The following is a 24,067-nucleotide window of genomic DNA, read 5'->3' on the forward strand; positions in this document are numbered from 1 at the left end:
TCTGCACAACATAGCTGGGATAGGAGAGTGGTGATTTAGCAAAAGAAAGGCAAAATAACAGGCTGGAGGAGAAGCTGGTGTGTTAATCTCAGCTGGCAAGGACAAGAATTCGAAGGGGTAAAGCCACCTGGCAGATGTTGAAACCTGGGGTGTTAGCGGGAGGAGGGAAGGGGAAAGGGAGGCAAAGCAGCAAATGGGGGAGAAAAACCTGCGGGGTCATTATCTCTGATCAAATATCCCGGGGTGCACAAGACGTTCGACAGGTCAGCTCCGCTTTAGAAACGTGCCACTAAGCGCTTTGAAGTGAGAGATCCGTGGTCCGCCTAGATCACACAATCCTGTCAAGAGGGTGCCCTCTGTTGTACGTAATGGCCAAACGCATGTCACCGCGACAGCGCTTTCCTGCAGGCTGTCAGGGTGGGGGTGTCTGCTGTAATCTCAGCTTCTAGACAGCTTTACTTTCCTCAGTTACTTATAAATAGGTATGGACTGAGTTTACGCCTAGAGGAGCAGAGACCTTGGAAAGGGGCGTCTGTGTGTGTCCGAAAACTGTGGCTGTAATCTATCCGTGTTCTAGCTGTGCATTACATTTTTAACAATGTGGTTTCAGAAGGAGCAGAGAGCTTAAAATCCTTAATAGGATTATTCAGGAAGGTTCCTCTCTACAAGCAATAGCAAAAATTCTATAATGTGTTTATGCTGCAGTATGTACAGAGATACGTATACCCACTGTGTTCATTATTAGGAAGTAACAGCTGTAGTCATTCTTCCCTTTCACATTTGGAGTCCTGGAGGTTTCATGGAAAAGACTTGGGAATGTTTCTTACACTTACGAGAGTTTTATTCAATATTGATTTAGTAATTACTGGAAGTAAGGAACCTATCATCACCTTTGTTGGGAAATTGTGTTATGTCCTGATATTTCCTGCTCTTTAGAAATCATGGTTTCCATGTCTAGTGATTTCTTCTTGCTGTTTAAGAGCTGTTGTTACTCAGATGCAGAGCTAACATCTCGACCCTTGCTGTATCTGACACCAGCTATGTCTTCAAACAAGTGTAAAGATCATTAGCTTGTTTTCCAACATCAGATGTTCAGATGTGCTTAATTTGCATCCAGAGCATGCAGCTATCCTGCATGTACCGAGTCTGTCCAGTCAGCAAGACATCCTACTCCTAACAGTGTTGTATGCTACTTAATCCAACCAATCAATACTGACAATGCTGAGAAGCAGGAAAGAAATATCAGGTAGAGTAATTCTGAGGACCTTCTAACTACTGCTGCATAAAAAGCACCCTTTTCTGACTGACATGTTGGGTTAGTTTTCATCTTGTTCAAAGGCTTCACAGATCAAGCTAGGACCTTGCAAGACCAGGCCTGGAGCAGAGTTTGGTACCACACTGAGACTGATGGGGAAGGGGAAACCTGAAGGTAAATTTGGTGTTAGAAATGCTGATTTTGCATGTTTCTATGTTCCTTATAGAAACAACTATGTTGTTGGCATCACAACTTTTTGAAAGGGGCCAAAGGTAGAATACAGAACCCCTGGGTTTTCACTAGTTTAAAATGCCTGCAGAAACTGGGGAGAGGCAAATCTGCTCTGGGATTCTTCAGTATGTAAGACACAAAGCTCATGGAATGTTTTATTTATCTGGTAAAATGGTGCACAAGGAATTTTTGTGACTTTCATGTTTCCTCTGTAAAATAAACATCTTTAGGAAAAAAGTCCAGGTCTAAACTGGAGTGGGGAAAAGTTGAACACAGCTGGGCCGCCTTTTATAATAAAACAGCACAAAATCCAATCACAAAGAGTAGGTGGAAGATGATATCTGCAAGAGAAACACAGACTAAATGTGAGTAGTTCCTTATCAGCTGTCCTTCACTATTCTCCTCCCGCTCCCATCAATGCCCCTAATGTGGCTTTGTCACCATACTGAGTTTTAAAAAATAGGCTTTGAAAAGCCTTTTCAAACCCTCTGCAAATAGAAATGCTTTCAGACATCTCTGTGAACCCAGCAAAACATGTTTGCTCCTTTTGGGGAAGAGGGTGTGAAAATAAGAGAAAGTAATGTTCAGTAGTGGAAGCTATTGGTATTTTATTGTCCAGAGTGAGAGATGTGCCAAAAGGAGGAAAACAAAGTGTGTAATGTTGATAAATTAAATTTGCTATTGAAATATTTCCCTTTTGGTCAAATTTACTAGATTGTTCGGCTCTTTCATCGAGCTATGAGGTTTATGTTGACAGATTCACCCAAAATCCATATTTGGGACTGATAATTTCATTGTCATGCTTTGCTACTTACCCGAGAGCGTGTAAAATCTGGATAAGGCTTTGCCTGTATAAAATAATGGGAAAAGAGAACTTTGGGATGGCATGTTTAAAAAAGGGCAAAGTGCATCAGTGTGCTTTGTAAAAGCAGAACAGATAACATTGCCCAGATTTTGAAACGCTGGATATTTCATCCTCTTGGATTTACTGTCTGAAGTTATAAAAGGATCCTCAGTTCTTTTATCTTCTAAAATTGAAGAGGTTTTATTGGTGCAACATAATAAACTGCAATAATGCTGCTGTATGTGTATTTGTGATTTTTAGATTGGTTTTCAGGTCGGTGTGGATGTAGTTGATAAACTAGTACAAAGGGCTCTAGTGAGAACGTGATGTAGGCATTCCTTGTTCCAAGGACCTGTTTCAAAGGATGTGCTGGTTCTGCAGAATTAAACCAGCTTGGGGAGAAATTCCTGGTGCCTCCAGGAGGCAACAGTTAAAGGAAACCGGCCTTGTTTTATAATGGGAAACCTAGTGGCAGTTCAATTTGTGTATCAGGAGGGATAGACATGAAGGTTAACCTACCAGAGCTATGGGCATGCTGTAGTACCAGCTCACCATGTAAAAAATCCCTTTCCTGCTGCTCGTAAGCCTGACCTCTCTCCCACTCATGCACAACCTACCAGAGCTTGTCTGGGCTGTTGCTGAGGTCAAATCCAGGTGAGTAGAGTTTACATTGCTAACTTAGTGTTTAAGTGGTTTGGCCATTGATCATTAATGCCAAATGGGTGCCTTTACTCACTTTGAGCTCTGCTGAACCCGGAGGGGACCAACTTCTGTTCAAGACTCCTGCTCCCATAGGGGCAAATGCCCTGTCAGAGGGCTTCCGCTTCCTCTGCTTGCCTCTATGCTGCAGCCACAGGTGGCTTCCAACTACATTGCTTCCCAAAGGGAGAAACACCCCAGAAACCCAATCACTTACTGCGTACAGTGATCTCCGCCATTAAAACACCTCCGGTCTGTTCCATGCGCTGCTTTCGTTTGTCGCATGTCTCAAGAGATCAGAGAGAAAGCCACGTATACCAAAAATTACTGCAAATAATTAAAAACTCCCAACCCAATTCTCATGTTCCCAACCAAAGAAATGAAATCTGTATCAATATTGCTGCATATTTCTAGAGATTTCTTTTTTCCTCCCCTGTAATTATTGTGTTTTTCTGATGGAGAGATGTGAGGAGAGTCTTTTCTGAGGATTTTGGTGCACCACAGCCATTACAGTGACTCTCGATTGTGAGACGGTAGGAAGAAGTCCAGATGGGTGCCCACTTGCTAATCACAGGTCCTCCTGGACTACCCTTTCTACCCTGCCTTCAACAAAACTCTTGTTAAGAAGGAAGTGGGGAGCTGAACTCCATCTGTTTAACCAGTGACCTCTGTGAAGGCTTCTGTTGTGGTTTATTGATAAGTGTTGCCCATTGGGTAGAAATAAGAACCACTAAAGCCTTCTATACAAATCATCTCATGTCCAGCACTAATGATGCTTGTCACAGCTGACAAGGTCTGTATTGGAGGCAGTACTCTACAGATTAAAGGTCCTTGTCTGTCCCCTGACCTTTGCAGATCTCCAGCTGTGGGCATTTTCTTTTTACAAACTCAGCATGTGGTAATTCTTGTTATGAGTTGCTTGTAAGCACAGACCCCCAGCTTGGTTCAGCCTTAATTGCAGCAGGCCACCAGCTGCATTTTTGGGCTGGAAATGGACTCAAGGGATGTTAGCCTGATTAAGCAGTTATCCTGTGCTGGAGGATGAGGAGAGAATTCCACTCTGTGTCTGAAAGGATGTGGTAGACGCTTGTCAGCACTGTCAGAAAAGCCGATATGGAGAACTGGTTTTGTGTTTTCTTTTAACTCTGGTCTGTGGCTGGATGAAAAATGAAAGAAATCTTTAAAGACAAACAAAAATCTAAGCCCAGAGGTTCTGGGGTTTTGCCCTTGAAACTTAGAATTTCCAACGATGCATATTGGTCAGTCCTGCAAGTTTTGCACAAATCTGTTTCCCTGCTTGGCACTGATGGTGGGTAATAAACTGCTATCTTAATTTGGCTCCTGGACTGAGAAAATGTTTTGAAAGAAAAGTTGGTTTCATGGGGAGTGATGCTTTCTCTTCTCCAGCAAGAAATACTTGTTGCTGAAACGACAATATGTCGGCTAAGGAGTATTGTAGGTTTTCATTTCAGGTTAAGCAAAATTCAGCTTCACTTTATAGCAATGACACATTCATTGCTTGAGAAAAAGAGCAGCGAAGCTCTGACTTAGTGAAGGAGGAAGAGAGAAGTCTTTAAAGAAATACACTTCAGTAACCCTTGCACCAGTGCTCACCTGCCCACGCTAAATAACACGCCTGTATAGCATCCCCACCTCATTCCCACCTAAGCACATAAGAACCTGCTTTTCAACCTCAGTCCCCGCTCCAGTGACAGCTTACATATTTCATGCAGAATAGCACAGCTGCAAAGCAGTAACTTACTGCAGGACAGCAAAGAGGACTTTCCCTGGGGATTACAAGGTTTTGTTTGAGTAGCAGAGGGCTTTGGGCCAGGTTCAGCCGCTGCCCCCAGGGTACCTTCAGCACCAAGATATTTGGTAAAACGGAAAAAGTTCTACTTTCTCCCCTTTTTCAGGCTTGTGTTCAACTGCAGCTGTTTGTCAGACAGGACTGTAGCCTGGGATGTTGACAAGAACTGAGGTTTTCAGTGCCTATCGCATTTCTCAATGTGTTTAAACAAGTTGCCCGGTGTTGACCCGTATGGCATGACAGGGGTCGGGGTGCACAGCTGGCCACTCAGTTTCACGCATTGTGGTGGCTCCATCTGCTGAAGCCTTGGTGCTGGCCTTGCACCTGATGTACCCTCAGGAAGGTCTTGACATCCTCTGTCTAAATTTAGCCCTGTTGTGTTTCTTACCACCGGGCAGGAGAACTTCTCACTGTCACAGATGTGTGTCTCGCAGTGCAGCCAGACCTTGGACAGCTTGGGGATGTTACGGAAGCGGAAAGCATTGAACTGGAATGTTGCTCGGCTCGTTTTCCCATTCTCATGCACCAGTATGGAGCTGTCTGTGGCACACCTGTGTTGTATATGGAGAAGCAGTGTCAGAGCCTCTGGGGTTTCAGAGAGACATCTGAGGTTCCTAATTAATGTGTTTCTCCTGATGTGAGCAAGCTTCTCTTTTGCCACTCATCCCCCAGCTTCACATTATCCTTAGGGATGGGACCCACTTGCACCTACCCCTTGGTGATCAGAGGCCAATGGATCTGGTAGAAATACTCTGAGGAGGGAGTTGCCCAGCAGTTGTTGAGAACCACTTTGAACCTGGGGAGATAAAAACCCCAGATTAGCAAGGAATGTCCTGATTGTCAGTTTATAAATTACTCCTCCTTCCCTTGCTCACCTGTCACTTAATCCCTTAGCTTCCACTCCAGAAAATATGTCAGAACCAATTTCTGATGTTTCAACGATGAAAGGGGCTTCTTTTATACTTGAAAACTTGGCATTCTTTGAAAGACAAAGGAAAGGCATCATACGTTACTAGTAACACGCAAAGCAAAGGCATAAGGAAACTTCAGACAGCTCTGGAGAGATGGTTCCCAGAAGTCTGGGTTCTCCCTACCTGCAAGCTCCAAACTCTACATCTAGTCGTAGGACCAATGCAAGCCTAAGTTGGTGTTTAAAATCCTTTTGTTAATGTTTGGCTTATAATAAGTGACAGAATTTGATGCTATTTGGGTTGTGGTATGTGTTATATCAAACCAAGGGTAGGAAGCGAGGTTGTTGCTGCTTCTGGTACACCAGAGGTGGTGGGGGAAGTGGTGGGAGAAAGACTGGAGATAAGTGTATGAAATAGGAATAGGGTTGGGAGATGGGCATGTATCAGGGAAAAGGAATGAAGGTAAACAGAAAATAGCTGACCATATGTAAAAGTTCACCACTCTGTGATATATACTTGTGGTGGCCAGCATGGTGGGAGCTGAGGGGACACGAGTGTCCAGAAAGAGCTTTGCCCACTATAGTCATTCATCCACTGAAAAGCCAGACTGCTCAAAGAAGTGCAGCGTGCTTTACTTGGGTGAAAAAGTTTGGTTATAGATACACTGAAGTATTTACCTTAACCCTGCTGCTTTTTATTGCATAAGATCACAATGAAGCTAGTACCAAAACTACATAAAGAGTAATGCGTTTACTCATAGCACTGGTTTACTTAGTTAAATCTATACAGCAGGGTTCAGGAATATGTAGTTCTGGGGCTGTTGGACTATTGTTCCCTGCTGTGCTTGCTCAGTTACTTGGCACTGATTTTTCTTACATACCTTTCCTGCCTACACAGCAAGGTGCTCTGAGGCACTACATTATTCCCACTGCAACATCTGATAGATTGGATGCACTGAAGAAATCCTCATTTAACCAAAGATTTCTCTCAAAGGAGGGAACTTGCAGAAATACTGTCACAAAACTCATGCAGTCCTTGCTCTAAAATGAGTTGAACCTGGTATAGTGCTTCTTTTATCAAGCTATTCCACTACACTGTTTTAAGGTCCTATCTTGCTCTTCACAAGAGGTTTCAGTCTTGAAGGTCTGATTTCTGCTCAGGCTCCAGCCCCTCATGCTGCATCACAGCTCTTTGCTATTAATGGTGTGTCACAGATTAAAGGGGAGGTGAGGTGGAAGTGTTTCCACTGGGTTACGCTGTAGCTTGGGTGCTGCTTCTGGATGTGGAAATGGGCACCTGAAGAACCTGCAGTATAGCCCACTGGAGGCAGAGGGCAGTGTAGGGCAGCAGCAGAGACGAATAGCAAGGCAAAATGAATCTTTTATTTCCATTTTGCCAGAAAGGAAAAAAAAAAAAATCACTGAAATGAACCTTTTCTCCCCAGTGAAAATGTGAACAAAATAACAAAGGAATAGTATATCAGCTTTCTGAGCTTGTTCTGTACTTGTGCTCAGTGGGAAAATGGACCAGTAGAGTTCAGTCACGCCTTCCTTGACTCCTGGGAGCCCCATGGCCATTAGAACAAAACAGTCATCTGTCAAAATATTAAAGTACCAGAGATCCATTGCTCACTGTTTGTCATTTGGTTTTGCAGCCATTCTGTCAGGCGTTGACAGGAGCAGCGTGGTACCTCCCGGTTCCCGGCTGGTATTGTACTACCAGTGTGCCATATATCAGAATTCAAGACCACATGGGATTTTATGTGGCACGCAACCCTGACAAAATGTTCAGTGATCAATTGGTGCCCAAAATGTAGGCGAAAGGGGAGAGATTTCCATCTATCTGTGGTAAACAGCCCCTCTTTCTGGACTATAAATTTATCACAGTATGTTACCAGTTGTGCTACTTCTAGCTGTGCTAAAATAGAGGCTGTTCTGGTGCTTTTGGCTGTGCTTTGGTTGGAAAAATGATTCCAGGATCAGGAGCTGGTTGCTCCAGCAGCACAGCAGAATCATGGGGAGGAGAAGGATGTTTCCAAACATTGGCCTGATATGCAGGAACAAAATTTTATTGGAAACAAAATTCCAGCATGACTTTAAGATCTCTGGGGAACACAAAATATCTGTCAGGTGAGAGGGGACAAGGAAACAAACTGCAAGAGAAATGCATGGGGTTTTGCTGTGCTGATAGAGACTACGTGATAGCAGCGGTGCCTGCAGATGCATGCTGCTCTTCGAGTGGGACTACAAACAAGCCTTGCTCTTCCTTATAAAACTTGTTGGCATGTTAGAAATGTATCTTTCAGCAGAAAAATCTGCCTGATGCGGAGGGATTAAAAGAACAGCTGGCATGTGTCTGCTCTGTTCAGTTTAACTATATCCCTGTAAATCAGCAGAAACAAGGACCCCTGTAATTATCTGTTCCAGGCTAGTAATGTGCTCCATGACACATAAAAGTCAGTAGCAGCAGCCTCTTTGTCCAGCACATAGACTGAAGTCTGCGGAAAACGAAGGCGAAAAGCTGTGTGGCAAAGAGCACTTACAGAGTAGAAGTTGAGGGACAACTGACTTTCAAACGAGCCGGAGCTCCCATTCTTCACATGGATGGTGGCCACCCTGGGGACATAAGGTTTCTGTATGAGTGAGGTGTGGTGTCACCCTGAAGACAGGGTGAGGCGCACTCACACAAGAGGACATACCTTTGGTCAAAGGCAGCCTGGTTGACCAGGTAGTTGGCGTTGTATGTGCAGGTGAATGAGTAATTCACAGGCTGGCTCTTCACAATTATTGAGGAGTCATTGGAGATGATGGAGTTGTAGAAGTGATAAACAGGATTCTTGAACTGTGGATGGTGCAACAGAGAAATGGAGACAGGACTAGGTCTTTAAGGCATCAGCTTCATACTTTGAAACACGAAGACTCTATCTGGTGACATCCCCAAGGAAACATGGTTTTGTAGCTCTTTATATGCTATGCTGCCTATACATATGCCTTAATATATGTATGTATGTATGTTCTGTGTAATACAGGTCTAACTGGGTTGCTAACACACTAACTACTACTACAAAGCCTACCGGTATTTTGCCCTTAGATTCAAAGCAAAAGTGTTTGATTCTTCCTTCTCCCTGATACTGCAGTTTGCATCCTCCTTCCATCAATACTACTTGAAGCTGAAGCAAACAGGACTCTCAAGTGAGTCCAGCTGATTTCTGAGTCCGGCTTAGAAATGTGCATCTTGATAATCTTACCTCTGACTGTGTCCCACAGTATGATTTGTTTTTAGGTGACAAGTCTGGGATTGTGAATTGGTAATACCCTGAATCGTGGATTCCATTGTAGCAAATGCCTCCAAGTGCGAGCTGATTAACCTCCCATCCGTAAGGACACTCCGGAATTTTGGTAATGATGGTTTTAGGATAGCAGTATACCAGAATTACATCTGAAAGGAAAATATGCCTAGAGTGATATTCAGCAGTGGTTTTCTTTCAAATAGATGAGTCTGCATACCTGCTTTCCATTGGGATTAAGCATCCATGAGCAGGGGTGTGTGCTGAAAGGTCCCCTAATGTGAGTAACTTTTGTTACACAAAATTGACCTTTGGATTGTTAAATTCTGTCCTTTTTGGATGAGTTTGGGCTTTGCCTTCTAATCAATGCAGAACTTCTGTAAATTTTGTACCTTTCTGGAATAGCTGATTGAGGAACAGGACTCTGCTAAGGAGTCTGACATGAAAAATGGTTGCACAGATTAGTTTATGCTGAAGAGCTGGCTTCTGCAATGATACCAACTCTGTAAAAATAATACTGGTGAAGTTGTTTGCTAGGTAGATCTGCACCTTTCTGTAGTGGTGTTAGATCTAGGCCATGATAGATATTCTGCCCTTTCTCTCCTTGCACTAGCATTGCAGCACCAGCACAAAATGGAGTTTTACAATCCTCAAGTTAAAAGCCTACATCCAAAAAGGAACCAAAAAGCCTAGCCCTGTTAATGGCAATAATAAATGCATTGAAAAGCCTAGCCCTGTTACTAGCAATATTAAATGAACTGAAATCCTAGCACTGTTAACAGTGATGGCTGATAGCAGTGCAATGTATTTCCAAACATGGTGACTACTAATAGAACCATGAATATTGAACATTGCAACTTATAGCAGAATTGGATGTTTTTCAAAGAGAATCATGCAGTGTGAATTTGAATGTCTGATGGGAATTAAAAGGGCAAATACTGGCTAACCATTAGTGACCTGAAAACTGAGAAAGACTTCCAATTACTACAGTTACAAAAAAGACACCCTGCCTGGAATTAACCAATTATTTCTTTTAAAGCCCGTCAAAGTCTCACTTTTATCATAAAAGCCTCATTTTGCAGCCTTTCCATGTCTGTTAGGGAATGCTCGGGGAAGGACAACTAGGGATCTTATCAACTTGCTCCTTTAGGTCAACAAACTTCAGCACACGCAGGCTGGCTCTGCTTGAGTTGATGGGCGCATCTGCAACACTGGTGACTTCACAGCTATGAAAATTCCTGCAGTTCAGAGAAACTGCTTGTGTAAATGAAGGTACCTAAATAAGTGGCCAGAGGGCCAAATAGTTCAGATACACCATGAAATTACTGACAGTAGTCTGACATCAGTCATGCACATACAAAGCAAAAACTCTATATTGAGCCATATTCCAGCACATTTCTAAAGCACATTTGTTAATTGTAGTAAATTCTATATTACAGGTCTTGCACAAGATCATTTGTGTTTCTAGGCAGAAATCAGTGTGCAATTAAAGCCTTAACTTCAATGTGTTTTTTTCTCATGTAATACAGCAGTGTGGTTCAGCACTTCAGCCCAGCAGATTCATTCACCACTAGCCATCTGATTGCAGTCAGTGGGACTAAAGCCCAGCTTGTGCATAAAAGATCTTCTGCATTTAGCCTGTGCTATTGGAGATAATTTCTAATTGCTGGTTTCTTTGCCAGTTTATACCTGAATTTTTCTTCTGATTAACTTCATCGCACTATAATTATTGCACAGAGTTAAGCATCCTGTTAAGCAATTCTCTGTGGGCTAGGACTTTAACGGTACATGCTTTACTATGCTAGCTAAAAGCAGATCAATAAAAGAAATGTAAGGATTAGCTCTCCAGAACCAACAGCTTAACTTTCTGAAGAAAAACATTTCCACTTTTACATAGAAAAAAAAACAACAAAACCCAACCCTTTGGCATCTTAATTATAAGAGAAGATCATAGGAGACTTAAGTTATTTTACCTGCTTTATTTGGACTGCAAGGCCCCGCAAGAGCTTGAGCCAAGATGACCAGCAGATAAATAGTAAGAGTCAACATTTCTTGCAATGATCTGAGGACACAGGGAATAAAAGCTGAAATTGTTTCCAAAACTGGAAATAAAAATAATGCATTGACTGCAGACCTGAAGCTGCAGCTACTCTTAAACATGTTCTTGCAGAGAGAAACAAATAACATTAGTGATAGTCTGTCGCCCAACGTAATTGCATCTTACAGGATAAATGCTTCCAAGACCATTATTAGTGCTGTGACAGTTTTACTATTTCAGTTTAGTCGTGGCTTTCGATTATTCTAGCTTTTATTTGTTCTTGTAAAGAGATGAAACCCAAAGCGTTAATATAACCAAATGAAACTGAAACTATGGGAGCTGACCAAGAGAGAATAGAAATTACTAGAAGAAATATGATGCAATAACACACATCTTGTGCTTATAAATTAAATGCTGACACTGCTCTCTTTGGTGACGGCTATCCTGATGTATACAACCTTAAGACCATGAGCTCAGTTTTGGTAAATTATACATTTTCTCCTTGACTGCTAAATGCTGAGGGTTTAGGAAAACATACACACCAGTAATTTACATTTCCACTTCAGGCCTTAAACCCACAAGCTGTTCCCACAGGAAGAAAGAAGCACGTACAGCCTGTGGGACTGGGACGTGAGCTCTCACGTCTTCCTTTTGTAGACACTCTTCAGTGTCTGTCCTTACATACACATCACTAAGCAGACTGTCAGAAGTAACAAATGTTATCTAGGCAAAGACAAAAAAGTCTTCCTGATTTAAGTATTTCCAACAAAACAAAAATCAGTTTCAACATTTTCACTCAGCCTCTATTTAAAGAAACGCATTTAAGAAAAAGCTCATACAATACATTTCAGTGACAATTCTTTCTAACGATAATCCTATGCACTATATAAGAAATTAAATATTATACGTACGAGGCAAGAAGGGGCTAAGTATTTCAGATTTTCATCCCGGTCTTATTCCAATAGCTGCGCTCTCAGCTCTTCCCAATATGTCCCCTTTCAAATGAACCCAGCTGGTGTTATCTTCTCTTTATATAAGCAATCTTGTAAAAGGAGCCCATCTCTGGGTTAAATCTCAACCCGCCAGTATTGTCCAGTGTGGCAGGAAAAAAAAGAAGAGTTATAGAAAAGCAGTTCTTTTCCCCTAGATGGGACTGTCCTGCTGCTACTTGATTTTTAGAAGCCTTTCTATGGTGGCTTTTTTTAGGTCTTGAATGTAGTTGAACAGAAACCTGACGAAGGTTTATAACTTACACAACATCTTTGGTTTACAAGTTAATTAGGAAAATGTAGAATTTCTGCGGAGGTGAAGCCACAGCTGCTCTCTAGAATTCAGTGAAAAGGTATTCATAGGAATTAGATGCTTGTCTTGAATGGCTTATTAACGATGTCAACCTCTTGTGCCATGCAAATGGACAAAAGTAATTTCAACAGATCACATTTGGGGTTGTTTTGGGGTTTTTTACTTATTTTTTCTAAAAGTAAACAGGCATGTAATCTGAGTTTATGTAGGATATTCCATAAACCTGAGTATTATACTGTATAACTATAGTACCCAATACTAACTGCATACAAGACTATGTAACATACATTAAATATTGCAATACAGAATGTGTACAATTCACCACTGCACATAAAACTAAAACAAATTTGCTCTTCACATGACCATCAGTCATGTGGTTGCTGTATGACAGTCTTGGTCAGCTAGTAAGATATTTTGGCAACCTACTACATGATGCTCGTGTTAGCTTTTAGTGATAGGACTTTTTAAGGACTTGGTTGTGCTGCTGCTATTTTACATGCCTGCATAAAAAACATGAGTTGTAAATACTTGACCCATAAACTGGCACAGGCTCAACTTTGGGCATGTGTGCCCAAATTCAGGTGGTGTTGAGCTACTTATGCTTTGATACCAGTTTGGAGTCACAAAACACAGAGGATCTCACTGACCTTGCCTATGGGACCCAGTCCTGTGGGGCTCCTCAGAGATGGTTTGGTGTCTACTTCTGTGGAGAGACTCATTCTGCCTCATCCATGGCAGTGGTTTGGTGTGGGTCTGCCTTCACTCAAGTATGTAGGGGTTATGCAGTGGTAAAGCAGTTGTCTGGAGTTTTTGAAGGAGGAGGGCATGGGGTGGAAGAACACAGTGGCCTTGACCTTAACCTGAAATGCTAGACAGTGTGTTTTCAGCTCTCCTGTGGGTGAGAGATTTATGGATGTACTTTCAAGAGAGCATTCACTACAAGGAGTATCTCAAGCCAGATGGCATTAGCAAAGCATGGCTATGACTACAACATGAACTAGTAGTAACGGATGCTAGCTATCTCCAGAGATGATGGTATGCAGGTGAATCTACAATGAAAATGTTTATAAGTAATTAGGGTGACTTCTGCTTCTTGCAAACTGATCAAAAGCCCTAAGGAAAGGTTGAAAAGCCTATAAATTTCTGTGTTTAGTTTCAAATAATAAGCCTGATCCTAGACCCGAAGCTTCATAATTTGCAATACAGAGCACATAATAGGTTACTCTCACTATTCCTGTGAGCCAAGTCCTGCAAGCCATCACATTCTGATTTAAATGAGATTAGTTAAAGGTGTACACACAGACAAAATCCTTCGGCCAGGGTTTGTTATTTTAATTAAATTAAAGAATAATCCACTAAACAAGAACCAAAGCTCATAACTGATTTGGTGTGACTGAATTAGGGATTAACCTCAATAGAAATCCTAAAATAAGGAAGGTTTAACTCTAGGTATCTCTGGTTTTAGCCTCAACCCTAAATCCTGCAGGCATGGAAGCCCAGATTTGATTTCCTAAAACCAACTCTGAATATATACTGTGTGTATACACTGAATATATGATGTACGTATATTCACTTATTTTTGTCTTTGTGTGTGTGTGTATTTGGTCTGGAACCAGAACACAGGGTCTTGTGAGACATTATGACTCACCCTATTATCAAGCATATATATAGGTCAGAAAGAAGGAGAGGCTTGCAGGAGAAAGTTTGTGACTTTGGCCATGAGAAAGGCCTTATGACCCTCTACAAACTGATTTTTCAAGCTCAAGGGATCACATTCAGCCCTGGGGTTGGACTTGGTCTCGCAGGTCTGCCCACACAGGGCTGATTTGGAGCATAAGATATATGGCTAGTCTTGATTTGGCATAGTGTAGATGCCTTGCTAAAAATTACATAAGTGCTCAAGCTCGCCATAGCATTAACACAGCACTTGAAAGACAAATTGTCTTTGTTCTGATGATATTTAGCGAATACTGTAATTAAGTTATCATTGGTGTAATGCTACAGGTTTCAGTGGAATTACAAGATGGAGCTAGTCCCATAATTTGTGAAAGAAAATAAATCTCTCACTATCTTCTCACAGGAAAGCAATCTCCATGTACATGATATCCCTTCTAAAAGCGGTGAAAGGTAGAAAACCAAATGAAATCCATGAAACAAATTTGGCAGAAGTACCAGCTGGTGTATAGTAGTTTCCATTTGCATAAGAAACAAGCACAAAATGTACCTAAGCCAACCATTATTTGATACCTGCTCTGATCAAAGGTGAAGGCTTGGGGAAGGGTTAGGTTTCTTTCAGTAATTGCACACATAGAAAAAGGAAAGCCATTAAATTGCAAAGCAGACCATTGAGGATTGTTGTATTTTCCCCACTCTTTCCAAGCTCACTGAATAATCTCAGCAATCTAAGTACCTGTAAAGATTTTGACAAAGAGCAAATGAAGGCCTTATTGTGAATTTCACCTACAAGGGCAGCTTGTCTCCCCCGCTTTGTTCCTCACATTGTGATGGAAAGCTGTGTGAGTATCTGCTGTCTGATTCTTACATGACGAAAACGAGGTTCTGCTGTTTGAATCTGCAAGGGATATTGTGGCATCCAATTTTCATTGTTTTGGGTAAAACAATAAACCTGAAGAGCCCTTTAGCTATATGGAAGGACTTTATGGGATAATGAGGATCAATGGAGCAGCTAGTTGATTCCAGGAGTGAGATCTGGTGACACTCACCTAGAGGCTGTAATGTACTGATGATCGCGTTTCCAACCACGCACCGAAACCTGGCATACTTGGTTTTGTCTGACATAAGGAGTGTCTTTATCCCACAGGCATGGAGACATCCACGCCAGGTCTGGAAGTGTGGTGACTGCATTTGTATTGAGCCTTATCTGAGTTAATGGGTCTTATTGGAAATGCAGCATTATGCTGGTACAGTCAAACTTGTCCTGGATCTGAAGTCTCCAGTGAGCTGTGCTGTGTAGATTCGTTGCCTCAAGTCATAAATACCGTACGGATTTCAGCATCATTTTGCCTCTTATAGAATAAATACCATTCCAATAGTTAGTTGTTCACGGCACATGGTTGGTCACTCACTTCAGCACATGATTGAGTCACCAGCCCTGGAAGTATTTAAAAGGCGCCTGGATGCGGCCCTTAAGGACATAGTTTAGTGGTGAACTTGTCAGTGTTAGTTTTACGGTTGGACTCAATCTTAAAGGTCTTTTCCAACCTAAATGATTTAGTGATTCTATTCTGTGATGTTTCAGCCTTGTGAGCAGGTGATAGAACTGTCCATATGCATACAAGAGCATCGGGGGTCCACAGATACCCTGCACCGTAAGTCCACAGGTGGCTGACATTCTTAGTAAGTGCACAAAACAAACCAGGAGCAGGAAAAACCAGAGGAAATTGTGTTTGTGGGAGAGGGAGTCACATAAAAATTAGAGGTGAGGGTTCAGGCCACCGGAAGAGATAATCTTCTGCTCTAAACTTGCTCATGCATCACCTGCCTGTCTGTGTAACTACATGGCACTGAATCATTCCCAGCAATCACCTGCACCCACATGCTTGGTGAGACAGTGCTGCTGTTGGTACATGCTCTACCTGGTGAAGAAGCACACTTTCAACTGAAGAAGCATTCTGCTTCTGATATTTCTGCTGTCCAACACATTCACACAGACATTTACAACAGCAAATCTTGCTGAGCACAGAAATGTGGCTGAAATAAACAATCATATTTCATGTTCATTTGAAAGCCTGATCCTGTTGTCGTTTAGCTTTACCGGTGTACTCCGAGTAACATTCTTTGGAAGCTTTTCCAGCAAAGTTTTATCTGGAGTTCACTACTATTGGAAGAAAACATCAACTTCCAGCTGAGTTTCCTTGAAGCTTTTGTGTGGGTAAGTGTTTTATTTGGCTTTTAGTTTTATGGGCTGTATTGGAGCTAGCTAGTTATGCAGGATAAGGATTTTGGGCTTGATTTAATAAAGGCATGAGACATGTAAAACAGGTCACGCAAGACTGGAACTGGTGACTCTACACAGGTCAGCTGAGACCACAGTCTGCTGCCATTTGGAGATGCTTAAACTTGCCAGGCACTTGATTCATTTGCCTAGGCAAGGTATGTATTACATTAGCAGGTGCTGTAAGGTGGCCAAGATATTTGCATCTGAGACACAGGACCTCTAGGAGACTAGGAGGCTTGGAGTGGGATCTGGTGGCCAGATAGGATACTCAAGGACATCTTAAATGGCACTAGATGTCTGTGGACATCTGAATGGAGACCAGCCAGGCACACTGCTCTGGTTGGCTTGACATTCATTTTCTGTTTGCTTTGGAAGTCTAAGCACCCCTGAATGCTCTGCGGCACACATGCCTGAGCCTGCTCCAGTTGGCACAGCACCCTCAAATTATTCACCGAGTACCCAAGGCTAGCTTCTAGATGTTAGAGCACTTCTGGGGAAAGACAGCTTTCAACTCAACAGGCAAGGAGAATAAAATCCGGGTCTCCCAAAGCCCTGGGCAAGGGCTCTGACCTCCAGGCCTGTCTCTTCCAGATGTCCTTTGAAGAGAGCATGGCTGCTGGGCTCAGCTGTAATCAGCACTGCTGTCCCGTGGGGTATGTGCCATAGCAGAACTGCAAGTATTTTCTGTTGAGAATATGTGGATTAAGGGTTTTGTAGTGGAATTATGCTGCTGGAATCGCCTGAATGTGGCCTAAACGGCTTCCAGGTTTGCTTAAGTGCTTTTTTGGATCTCAACCATGCTGCCCTGTATAACACCTTGTAAGCTTTTTAGTTCTTATTATCTCAACAACAGGTCTTGATCTCTTGGCAGTGTGGGGTGGGAGGATGCAGTGGAGGATTTTAAGAGGAAGGTGAGAAAGAAGGTAGAATGGACTCTTTGCGTCATTCTTTAGTTTAATCTTCTCAGGTTTGCAGCTGGCTCTGACCCAATAACCATTGCTCTTCTTGCTTCAGCAATGCTCTCTTTTCTGGATGCTATCCCACTAGTGCTGGGAAGGTTGCAGTAAACTGATGTGTCCCAGCTTAGGTTGCAGTATGTCACAACAACTTTGAAAGAGCGTGTAGCAGCTGCCTGATTCCTGGCCATGATGCGCTGGCCATAAATAATGCTGCTCACCCGACCTACATGCTTTACTACAGAAAAGCTGACAAGGAAAAGGACTGCAGTGCAGTGAGACTTTAAAAATATATTAAAGGCAAATTTCACCTCTGGTGTCCCTCAGTAGCAGTTCCATTGAGCACTGAGGAACTGAGCCTGAATGTATGTTGCTTATTTTAAAAATACGATTAAGTGAGAAAAAAAAACAAACAAAAAATAAGGAAAAATGCAGAGGCAGTGATAAAGAAATTTCAGAAGCAGGAGGAATGTCAGAATTACAACAAAGAACTTGATTTCTGCCTATCTTGGAAGCGCCTCCACCTATTCGCATTCCCAAGCCTACAAACCTTTCCTCAGATTTACAATCCACATTGCACTGGGAGTCTGGAGTATTCCTGCTCCCTCTCTAACACCTCTACCCTTAACTGAGCTGCAGAACCTGTCTCCAACTCCCTGGTGGTCTGAGACGGCTGAATTATAAACCTGCTTGGTGGATCTGGATAGGGTTGCATAAAGGGAGGACTGGTAAAAATCTGATTCTAGAAGTCTTCACCGTAATTCCCATCCTTTGAAGAGTTACGATCCATTCATTTTCCCTATGAAATAATCCCTCAGTACCTGTAGTGCTGCCCTCTCAAATCAAACACAAACCTCCGCACTTCTGCTTTAATCAGCTGCTGATTAAAATCACAGTTCTGGTTTCCCAAGCTACATAATCCTGCTAGTTCATTCTTAGACCTACTTTTCCTAGCACACTGTATCCATTATACCAGTGTTGTCCCCAGTTTTAAAAGTTTGTGATTTTTCAGCAGTCTGATAGCATTCTGCTTGGAGACAGTCTCTCTTGCCATGAAAAGGATCTGTTTGTTACACAGAATTACGTGGTTTTGAGAGCTGCACGTATCAAGCTTAACTGTATTAATTACCTTGTGCTGTGTTTGTAAAGTGGTCATAATAATGCTTATCACAGTTTTAGTACTGCTATCTCTGTCGTTCAGATAGTGGAACTGAGCTACAGAAAGGCAAAGCCCAGTGTAGGGTTCTTGAGCTGGCCATGCTGCTCTTATTTCCCCTATGTCACTGTAAGCAGCTTGGAGGAAAAGCTGTCCAAGCAAACTCTGGATGGGTTTGTCCTCTGAGTAAGAAAAGCTTTCTGGGATGCTGCAGGACTATTGCCTGGACTGTCAGACCGTGCCTTCCAGATCAGGGGCCTTCCATTTTACCACCCAAAGTAGTAAACTGCCCTGCTTGTCAGCCTGTCAGCTTACCACTCACACTGGCCTTATGGCTTATTAATGATTTGATGACTCACAATCCATCACCAGTTTTGTTTCTCAGTGGATTTTCCTTTTCTTATGCCATAAACAAAGTTTTTCTTCCCACTTTGTTAAGACATAGCCTTTAATTCATCCAACCTCCAAAAAGTTCACTAAGACTTCCCATAGATAACGGGTGAAATTTCAGTTAAAGATAAGTTAAAGGATATAGTTCTCTTCAAACTGCACCAACATGCTCACGATGATATACAATGATATGATTCTTTCCATTCAACATGTTTTATAGCAGTAGAGAGAGGTTACAGGCTGCATGTAGTGGGATGAAGCAGAGCAATCAAGTCTAGAGGCCTCAGGCACTCAGGTATTCCTTTATTTGTTTCTTTATGACTCAACCAACGACAAATAAAAGCCAGATCTTTCTATTTTAATAGGCTGTTTGAAGATAGATTATAATAGAATCAGTGAAACACCAAATGTAAGAGATGGCTGTGTTACTGCCCATATACAGCTCTTCAGAGATTTTTTACAGGCTTCCTCTGATAACCAAGTTTGAGAAAGTTGATGCCTTTGCTTTTTCTTCTGCTGGGCTGTAGCTGATGTTGCACTGATTTGCTCAAAATCAATCTGACCATCTGGTATGGTGATCATAAGTACTATTTGCTAGCTTTAAAAATGACAGTTTCTGTCTCCTATTGTGGCTCACTAATGGGATCAAGTATGCACTCTGCAGAAAGCGATCATTTCAAGTTAGCTGAACAGAACATTGTGGTCATCTGCAAAATGTTTGCAATTATAATATAGAGTGGCATTCATATAATATGTCCTGTAAGCTATTCCAGAAGTATGACACTGCAGTTCTCTCCTATGAAAATCCCTCAGGATTACCTGATTACCTCCCAAGGATTTATAGAGTTGCACTCCTCAGAAACCCACTACAGCTCCAAATACTCAATTCTCAAAGACAGATTGTGCTGAAGACTCTAGACTGATGATGTTATTAATGATGCAGCAGGCTCTGCTGCTGTTTGTTTAGCTAAAATTAGAAGTTGACCCTATGTTCCTGAATTAATTTACAGGCAAAAACACAAGTTACCAATTCTGATGATTTTTATGGAATTACAGACTCTACAGACAAAGCTTAAAAAGGTATCTTCCCTGAACTGTGTCAGTTCTTCTGTCATTTTGAAATGAAAAGTGACTGGGCTAATTGATACGTATGAACAATAACCCCTGAGCAATTTCCAAGGTAACTCCTTATCATGCTGTGTCGGACATCTATGGATAAGATTCTGAAAGCTTGTTTTAAATGCTTGAAAACAGCTGGATAAATTCAATGAGTGTTAACTGGACAGACCTTGGTCTATTGGCTGCTTGGCTGTACTAAAAGCATATAAAGTTGAAGAGCTATTCTTTGCATCTCTGAATGGTCTTGATAGCTAAAAAAATTAGTAAAAAGAACAGGGAGTGCTGATCTTTGACAGCAATAGCTGGTCAAGATACATTAGTGATATTTCAGAAAGTATGTAAGGTTTAAAGTGCTGAACTTGAAACACTGGGAAATGGTCTGTTTTCACAGGCTTTTCCTTAATATCAGTTTTGGGTTTTCTCAGTGGGCTTCAAAGCAAGATATACCAAAATCAATATCCAGTTCTGAAAATATAAACTGATATTAGAATATTCAGATACTCCTTGCTGGAAACCTTACGGTTTCCAACCAAATGTAGTTGACATGCACGCACCCTACATCTAATTCTGGGGCGGGGTGGCATGGTATTATTTCAGGTAAATAAGTGAATATGAAGGTACGTAAGATACAGCAAAGATGATATTTTCTACGTTTGCAATACCTTTAATTCCAGTCTTTCAGGTATCTTTAAAAGATTTTTCTCCAGACACCAACTGGCCAGGAGATGGTGTCAGTGGTGTACTTATAAAGAGACAACGCATGACAAAGAAAAGCAAAGTGACTCACACACTCATATGAACTCTGGTAAAGACATCTCACCCTCCTCTAAGAGCTGCTCCATCTCTTGGGCCTTTCGTTGGACTGTTCTGATTATTTCCATTATTAATAATAATTATTGTTTAGCGTTGCTGTTTCAATATCACAAGCAAGCAATGATATGAAGGCAAACATAATTCCCTTGAATCATTTGGGATACATTAATTACCTACTTCATTACCTAATAATTTATTATCAGGTAATTCAAAATAGAATAAACCAAAGCTTACATCCCTCAGGAATAGCAGATGTGAGTGAAATAAATTCAGTCATCCAGACATTTTTGACTTCTCTTCTAAGCTTTAATCTGTGGCTAGTAATAGGTAGTTTGGAAAAATGCTCCTCTCCAGAACAACAAATGCCACATGTCGTTCTGGGCAACCTGATCTAGTTGAAGATGTCCCTTTTCATTGCAAGGGGGTTGGACTAGATGACCTTTGAAGGTCCCTTCCAACCCAAAATATTCTATGATTCAATGTTCCCTTCCTCCTTCAATTCCTGTCAGAAGCCAACTCAGCTGAGATCCCCAGTTGCAGAGAGACCTCAAACCTTTCAGCCTCCTTTTCTATCACCATTGTTGATCCCCCATTTCTTCACTTTCTAGTCTTCATTTTCCTGCTGTAGTTGCAATCATTACCGTCTGTCCAATACGCCACTAAAACCACGTCTGCAGTAATGTAATGCCACCTTCTGGTGTGGTGGGCTGGCTTCTCACCCTCACACCTCCTTTATTGTTTCCTCTCTCACCAGCCTTCTGTTCAGTTATCACTTTCATTGAGCTCACTGATGAGCTCAATTGAGTAAACGCAATTGAAATGGAAAATACCTCAAGTTGAGTAAACACTGATGCTCACAGGGTCTCCTTCACTTCATGACTTTGTCTATGCTACTTCTTAAATAAGCTTGTGAGATTATCATCGTAAATCTTTCCTTCCAGCACTCCCTCACTTTGTGCAAGGTTGCAGTATTGCTTTCCTGATTGCTTTTCCACCTCTGCTCCTCTCACTGGGAGTATGCCATCAGCCAGGAAAGGCTCTGTGAGCAAGGAAACAGTAGTTGGTATTGGGCAGTCGATGGTGGTCAGCTAACACAGCTCCTTGGCACTAGGCTGTTGCTATGACCCCAGGTTATTCATGCACTGTTTTGCACTTTATCAGCTACTTTAATCATTACCAAAGAGAAGGAAACAAAGGCTCTTGTACTTCGTGTGTTACTGTGCAGTCATAGCTAGCGTGGAGCCTTTAGTCTCAGCCTATGCTCTCTTGAAGTGATGAGGCCAGGTACAGCCTGAGTTTGCTGCTCAGAGGCCCCAGAAACAAAAAGGAGAAACAGGGAAAACAGTACCTTGATATTTCATTGCTCTGCCTTCTTCAGGGAGGTTTCCACAGCTTCGTGTGCAAGGGAACCTGCCCCAGCCTTCCCCAATGCATGGACTGTGCTTGCCTCTGACTTTGCACAGATCACACAAAAAGGGGCAGCTCCTCTTGTCCTCTTATTTCTTGTCTGTCCATGCTAAAGCTGGGGGCATCCTAATATAGTTCTTGTGCAGGGATATGCCTTGATACTTGTATCTAAATGGCTTTGTTATCTACAATGGTTATTATCTTTCAGATTTAACATACTGGACAAAGTGTCCTAGATGGCCTGGGAAAAGAGCCATCAGGAGTAAAGGCCACTGAAATCAATCATGCTGGTGATTTATTTATGTGGTTGAGTACTGTGACGGTAATAGCTGTTTCTGCTTGGCCAGTAGGCTCTAAATTTGAAGATATTTTTTAAAATTACATAGCTATTCCAACCAAAACTTCCTGTTTATTGTCAAATATCTTAACTCTAGGGGCACTTGGCATCTAAATACCTCTAAAAATGGATCCAAGTGATTGAGATGGCTAATTTATATTTTCAAACTGAGTTCTTTAGGAGTCTAAATCTAGTAATTTTTCAGGATTGCTAAACTAATGGTCCTCTTTCCACTGTTGTTGAGCATTGGAAGCTTCTGCATCTATGTTTGCCAAATAAATCTATTGCTCTTCAAATTTCACATAGAACAGCTTTTTTAAAAACAAATCCTATCTATCACAAAATACTTTTTCTTATGAAGCTGCTTTGCCTGCAGTAAGACTATTTTACAATGAGGCTGTTGAGCCCACCACATGCTCTTCAAATTGGTCTTCGTCCTGCAAATACAGAGAGCCTCCATCATTTCTGAGTGCAACTTGGATTCATTGCCCTGAGACTACTGCAGAAAGGATCATTCAGAAAAGCAATGTAGACCCTGAAGATGATGTGTTGCCCTTGCGTTATTTAAAAATGAGAACTGGTAAGGAGATAATGCTCAATTCTGTCAGGAGAATATATTTATAGGATATATCAATATTTCTCTAGAGTTCATCATTTCAACTTTTCATCTAACTTCTGCAGAGAATGAATGTGAAAATATTGTAGTGTTCTCCAGGATGGAAATTCTGAAACTTGATCAGTTGTGTTCACAAAGCTGGAAGTACTTCTTGTTTGGGAAAGTTTTCTGTCCCCCACAATTAACTGAAGAAGAAGTCTTTTCTCCCAGGAATTATATAGACTGGCATTTTTACTTAGGAAGAGTGGACAAAAACGTCTGCTTGTTCAGTATGTTTCCTTTTAAAGACCATTCTTTAAGAAATTGAAAAGGCCTGAGTGTGTAAGTGAAATCGTGTTTGAATACAAATGATAGTTAATACAGAATTGGAAATTTGTGTATGAGAATGCGAGAAAGTAGGAAGTAGGCATGTGTGATTTGGGTACATGCGTATATGGAATATTCCAGGGAATATTCCTCAGGGAAAAATCCTCAGGGAAACAGCAACAGAATTCAGGAAATACTTAATCAGTAGTTTGACCATAAATGCAGCTCAAGCCTGGTAAATAAGTGACTACTCAAGGTAAGGGTGCCAGGAGTATTTTTAACAGGCTACTGCCTGTTAGTTTAAATGGGCCTTTTAGCCTCATGCCTTTCTTAGATATAATGTTAAGAAACTCCTTGGGTGTCAATGCATCATATTTTGTTAAAATACTTCATTATTTTCTTCAGGCTGTCTTTGAGCTGAGAGATCTGTTGATTAAAAGGTCATTTAATTGCTACAGGTAGGATGCCCTTCAGGAGATTGCTGTCCTCACTCCTGCTGTGATTGCTGTTGTTGTAGTGATGGTGTTTTCCAAACACTGGTTTGGAAAAAAAAATCTAGGGTCATGATTAATATATAATTATGATAATGAATTATGATGGCTGCAGTATGCCTTCCTGTAATGCCAATGGGAG

At 41.6% G+C, this 24,067-nt stretch overlaps 1 protein-coding gene and 1 long non-coding RNA gene across 4 annotated transcripts in view; one reads left to right on the forward strand and one right to left on the reverse strand.

The window, feature by feature from the left end:
• TECTB (tectorin beta) overlaps positions 1-22,366 on the reverse strand; it is a 391,734-nt gene extending 369,368 nt beyond the window's left edge. The window contains exons 1-11 of one of the 3 annotated variants that reach the window (XM_061458761.1): positions 22,117-22,365; positions 11,010-11,098; positions 8,998-9,188; positions 8,449-8,591; positions 8,293-8,365; positions 5,715-5,818; positions 5,552-5,635; positions 5,228-5,390; positions 3,247-3,316; positions 2,302-2,334; positions 1,617-1,827 (exon numbers count right to left, since the gene is read on the reverse strand). In XM_061458761.1, the coding sequence (XP_061314745.1) occupies positions 1,775-1,827; positions 2,302-2,334; positions 3,247-3,316; positions 5,228-5,390; positions 5,552-5,635; positions 5,715-5,818; positions 8,293-8,365; positions 8,449-8,591; positions 8,998-9,188; positions 11,010-11,085 (990 nt within the window). In that variant the 5' untranslated portion in view covers positions 11,086-11,098; positions 22,117-22,365 and the 3' untranslated portion in view covers positions 1,617-1,774. Of the gene's footprint in view, positions 1-1,616; positions 1,828-2,301; positions 2,335-3,246; positions 3,317-5,227; positions 5,391-5,551; positions 5,636-5,714; positions 5,819-8,292; positions 8,366-8,448; positions 8,592-8,997; positions 9,189-11,009; positions 11,099-11,981; positions 12,175-22,116 lie in introns of those variants that run through there. The other 2 variants (XM_061458762.1, XM_061458763.1) reach the window with 2 other exon arrangements.
• Positions 410-9,148, forward strand: LOC133272085 (uncharacterized). The gene is made up of 3 exons (XR_009744343.1): positions 410-1,246; positions 1,321-1,851; positions 9,033-9,148. It is a non-coding gene; the product is annotated as an uncharacterized LOC133272085 (long non-coding RNA).
• Positions 22,367-24,067: the final 1,701 nt, after the last annotated feature.

The sequence above is a fragment of the Pezoporus flaviventris genome, unplaced genomic scaffold (genome assembly GCF_033815535.1).
Source record: "Pezoporus flaviventris isolate CSIRO_AGI_PZ_B2104156 unplaced genomic scaffold, CSIRO_AGI_Pfla_v1 ptg000029l, whole genome shotgun sequence".
Lineage (NCBI taxonomy): Eukaryota > Metazoa > Chordata > Aves > Psittaciformes > Psittacidae > Pezoporus > Pezoporus flaviventris.